The following is a 5,316-nucleotide window of genomic DNA, read 5'->3' as shown; positions in this document are numbered from 1 at the left end:
GGCAAAAAGGACAGAGATTTTAGTTTATCTTTTGGGCATTCTTTGGAATTATTGCACTCATATCAACAAGTTATCACCCCTTAGTTATTCTAACTGTAAATTAACTTAGCTTCATACATAGTAATGCCGCTCCCGCGCTGTGCCCCACCTTAACGGCGTCAATATCACATGCAAAACCATCAATGTCATCAAAGTGAATAAAACTATCCGGACATGAATGACTTTTGCTACTGGGGATGTCTGATGAGTTTTAAAGCCTGACACGCGCTTCTGAAAGGTAAGATTATAGCCTACTGTGAGAGAAAGTGTGGGGGAGACACAGGTGGACCAAGTGTATATATTTATTTATATATATATATATATATATGTGTAATCCAGGGGTGCCCAGTTGTGTTTGATCAGGGTTTTAGCTGATCTTTGGAGGAAGGTAGATCTCCAGGAACAGGGTTGGGCACCCCTGGTGTATTCTATTAGATAGGCATGTTCCACGTTGATCCAAACACATACATACACATACATCCACGTGCATCCAAAAAAAAGCCTGTGATTTGTTTTTTTAGACAGGTAGCCTAGATATTTAGCCTTTATTAGTTTAATAGTAATGAATTTATGAATTTCTTCACTGATAAAATAGTTGAATTTAATTGAATATTATTTATAACGCTACGAACAGTGTTTCATTTGTAAATTGCGAGGTCCCGGAATAAAGTGGGTTGACGGATCCGGCAAGTGATCAGAGGATGGAGAGGTAATGGAGCATTCGCGCAATCATTTACTGGACCCACTTAAGTGATTACCAGCTTGCATCAGTTGCTTATGCACAAATACTCAAAAAATCATGGTTATTTTAATGCAACATTTTTTGTGTGTTTGGGTAGTTTTTGTGTAACCCAGCTCCTGAGACAGGAGAGTCGCAACAACCCAGTGTTTGTCATGAACACATATATTTTGCATTCTCTTCAGGTGCGAGTCTCAGTGCCGCTGACTTGCATTTCTTTGGTCAAATATAGGTTTTTGTATATGTTTTATTTAATCTATAAAACAGTTTCTTTGCTGTAAATCATTTTATTTTATGCAAAGCAAACTAAGTCACCTAAACAAGCCGCATCAGTCTTTTTGCAAGATAAACATTTTAATTTTTACTTCGAAAATGCTTGTTAAACGAGTTTAAATTTAAGTAATGTTGTATACATGTTTCAACTGTAAAATATGTTGTATTAAGAACTGTATTTAACTAAAAGGCAGTTAGAGAAAGAAAGAAAGAAAGATGTCAAAATAAATTAAAAACAAAAACGAAACGAAACCAACAGCAGCTATTGAACAACTAAATAATAATAATCAAAAATAAATGATCGTTTTCTACTCTCAGCATGCTTTAATTTTGTGTTTCTAGAGGTTTGCGTCAATAAACTTAAATTAAAATGTCTTTGGTCTGCGCTCTGGAAGTGTTCTGTTAATTCTGTTAAACTTTAATGACTAAAGCTACAGTTAAAACAAACTAATCTGTATAAAAACTAAATAGGCTATAAATATGTTCACAAAATAAAAACTAAACTAAAATTAACCAAATTATTAATGAAACTAATAAAAGAAAATGGAAAGCGATATTAAAATAAAAACAAATTTAAAAATGCAAAACTATAATAACCCTGACACGAACATCTTTCATTGTTGCGTGAGGAGGGGGATATATGGAGACAGATCAGCCTCAAAAATAACACATTTGCAAAACAAAATTCATAAATGCACAGCACAATTTACATTTATAAAATCCGATTCGTAAATTCAAAACACAATTCATAAATACACAAGTAAAAGCATAAATATTTCCCCAAATGCTCACACAAATGCATCTTACCTAAATACATTTTAAATGTTTACACAAATATGTATATATCAAGTTCTTGAATTAATTTCCATCACACATTTATGAATGATGTTACATGTATTTATGGATCGTTGAATCTGCATTTGCAAATCGTCACATGGACTGCTTTGAATTTGTGTGCGGTATTTTTGAGACCTTCCTGGCAGGTTAAGATTCATAAATATCTTTTTTTTTGGAGGATGTTCCGTTCAGCCAATCGCAGTGAGCTTTTAATCCACCAATCAAAACGCTCTTTACTGAACAGACTCAAGAAGCTCAACGCTGTGCTTGTACTGCGCAGTGTTCCATGATCGGATCCATCTACTGTTTTTAAAAAAAAAACTGTAAAAACTCACCAAAGTCTGAACTTGTCTGAAAGAAGACCCTCAATGAAAAGGATAACTTGCTGGACATAGTAGTGTTTCTTTAAATTACACATAATAAGCTGAGAATGATGAGCAGATTTAAATCTTGACAATTTATAGCCTGTTTGTCTTATAGGCCTGTAGATAACATGACCTGCAAGTTGTGTCATCGTGTTAAATGAGCTAAGAGTGGGAATGCTTAAACACTGTTTTAACTTAGATAGATTGCCTGACTTTCAAAAATAAGCCCACCCTGAGGCAATAACTGACAACTAACTCAGACCTTGCTTCACCTCACTGGAGAAAACCCCTCTAAGCTACTGAGGTTTATGATACCATGGTTATAATAATTTGAAATGTGCAGATTATTTTACTGAATTTTCGTTGTGTTGTGAAAAGTAAATGTTCTCTAAAATGAACTCATTTCATTTCTGACCCGATACAATGCATATCATGTCAATCATTGGCAATATTATTCATGTTGGATTCATTTTATTTCAAACACAATCCTGAGAAAGTGGAAACTAATAAAAGAAAATGGAAAGCGATATTAAAATAAAAACAAATTTAAAAATGCAAAACTATAATAACCCTGACACGAACATCTTTCATTGTTGCGTGAGGAGGGGGATATATGGAGACAGATCAGCCTCAAAAATAACACATTTGCAAAACAAAATTCATAAATGCACAGCACAATTTACATTTATAAAATCCGATTCGTAAATTCAAAACACAATTCATAAATACACAAGTAAAAGCATAAATATTTCCCCAAATGCTCACACAAATGCATCTTACCTAAATACATTTTAAATGTTTACACAAATATGTATATATCAAGTTCTTGAATTAATTTCCATCACACATTTATGAATGATGTTACATGTATTTATGGATCGTTGAATCTGCATTTGCAAATCGTCACATGGACTGCTTTGAATTTGTGTGCGGTATTTTTGAGACCTTCCTGGCAGGTTAAGATTCATAAATATCTTTTTTTTTGGAGGATGTTCCGTTCAGCCAATCGCAGTGAGCTTTTAATCCACCAATCAAAACGCTCTTTACTGAACAGACTCAAGAAGCTCAACGCTGTGCTTGTACTGCGCAGTGTTCCATGATCGGATCCATCTACTGTTTTTAAAAAAAAAACTGTAAAAACTCACCAAAGTCTGAACTTGTCTGAAAGAAGACCCTCAATGAAAAGGATAACTTGCTGGACATAGTAGTGTTTCTTTAAATTACACATAATAAGCTGAGAATGATGAGCAGATTTAAATCTTGACAATTTATAGCCTGTTTGTCTTATAGGCCTGTAGATAACATGACCTGCAAGTTGTGTCATCGTGTTAAATGAGCTAAGAGTGGGAATGCTTAAACACTGTTTTAACTTAGATAGATTGCCTGACTTTCAAAAATAAGCCCACCCTGAGGCAATAACTGACAACTAACTCAGACCTTGCTTCACCTCACTGGAGAAAACCCCTCTAAGCTACTGAGGTTTATGATACCATGGTTATAATAATTTGAAATGTGCAGATTATTTTACTGAATTTTCGTTGTGTTGTGAAAAGTAAATGTTCTCTAAAATGAACTCATTTCATTTCTGACCCGATACAATGCATATCATGTCAATCATTGGCAATATTATTCATGTTGGATTCATTTTATTTCAAACACAATCCTGAGAAAGTGTAAGGGTACACAGTGTAGGCTATTACACATCAGTACATTACACAGGAATTTTATTTCACAGCAGTTGCAAAAATAGCTTGAAATGTGATGAGTTTCTCTCTCTTTTTCTCCATTCGGACATCTGTGAATCCGGAGGACTGAAGTGCCTCCATGTAGACCTCAGGACGCCATTTGTGTCCAGTGAGCACTTTCATATTAGCAGCTTTGATGACACTGTCTAGTCTGAGAGTTGTAACCATAATTCCACCTGCAAGGACAGAAAATAATAATTTCCAATATTAAAATAAAGAAGACTAGTAATCTGAGACCACATTGTATGGATATGGTTCATGTTTTGAACTTGTGGAGTTTATCTGAGATGTGCTAAATACTAGGCTACTTAAAATAAAATTCAGAACCCTAATAATCTAATTCCAATTCATAATGTCCCTCAAATTATTATGCTGACAATAAGTATAGAAAAAATGTATGCATCCACTGCCAGCAACATTGGATGATGTTAATTTGTCCAAAGAATAAATAGATACATGCATAATGGCCTATGGAATTTATTTTATTAAGTTTCCCCGTCCTAAATACAATAGCATAGACGTTGGTTCGGACATTTTATTGAATGAGTCAAGTTCTCGAGATCTCACCTGGTTTCATCACTCTGTGAATGGCTCTCGCGCCTGCTTTCAGATCCGGCCAGAAGTAATAGCAGTTGCAGTGAAACACCTTGTCAACCGTGTTTTCCTCTATCGGCATGGCCACCAAATCACTGTAATACAACACAGCCTTTCCTCTGGAGATCTGCTCCTTCATGCGCTTACTGGCCATCTCATGCATGTATTGAGAGTAATCCACACCGAGCAGTTTCCCCTCCGGAGCCGTGAGGAGCTGCGCCGCCGCCTGCAGACCGAAGCCCGGCCCGTGGCCGAGCTCCAGCACCGTGTCTTTGGGTTGAATGTTGCTCAGTTTCACCGCATTCTCCTCCAAAATCTGATTGTGCCATTTAAAGAACTTGGTCACCAACCATCCAGTTAAAGAATACGTGGGGTGACCCAGCTGTTTGCCCACTTTGTTCGGCAGCATTTCTATGCTGAAAAAAAGTATAGGTAGCCTATACGTATAGGTATATATATAGGTCTACAGAGGGGCCCTAAATAGGTCGGAATGTGCGTATACGCTCGGAGCAACTCCTATTCAGAAGTACAAAAAGGGGGGTGGGGGTTTAGGAAGCCCAAGGTAAGGGAGTGGGATAAATTATTTCAAATAGCACCAGGCCAGGGGGCTAAAACTGCCTCAAAATAGGGTGCGACCACGGCCGCATTAACCATTGGGCTAGGCAGGGCTGAAGCCCCGGGGCCCGAGCTAGGAGGGGGCCCGTGATTGGCTGTGGAGTAGATT

General features: G+C 36.7%; 1 protein-coding gene across 1 annotated transcript; it reads right to left on the bottom strand.

The window, feature by feature from the left end:
* Positions 1-3,977: 3,977 nt before the first annotated feature.
* On the bottom strand, positions 3,978-5,001 carry LOC107559158 (uncharacterized methyltransferase YdaC-like). The gene is made up of 2 exons (XM_016242900.1): positions 4,566-5,001; positions 3,978-4,174 (listed from the first exon to the last, which is right to left on the bottom strand). The coding sequence occupies exons 1-2, from the start codon at positions 4,999-5,001 to the stop codon at positions 3,978-3,980; spliced, it is 633 nt and encodes a 210-aa protein (XP_016098386.1).
* Between the last annotated feature and the right edge of the window lie 315 nt (positions 5,002-5,316).

This window comes from Sinocyclocheilus grahami, unplaced genomic scaffold, assembly GCF_001515645.1.
Source record: "Sinocyclocheilus grahami isolate Dianchi unplaced genomic scaffold, SAMN03320097.WGS_v1.1 scaffold676.1, whole genome shotgun sequence".
Lineage (NCBI taxonomy): Eukaryota > Metazoa > Chordata > Actinopteri > Cypriniformes > Cyprinidae > Sinocyclocheilus > Sinocyclocheilus grahami.
This window is presented reverse-complemented; position numbering and strand designations above follow the sequence as displayed.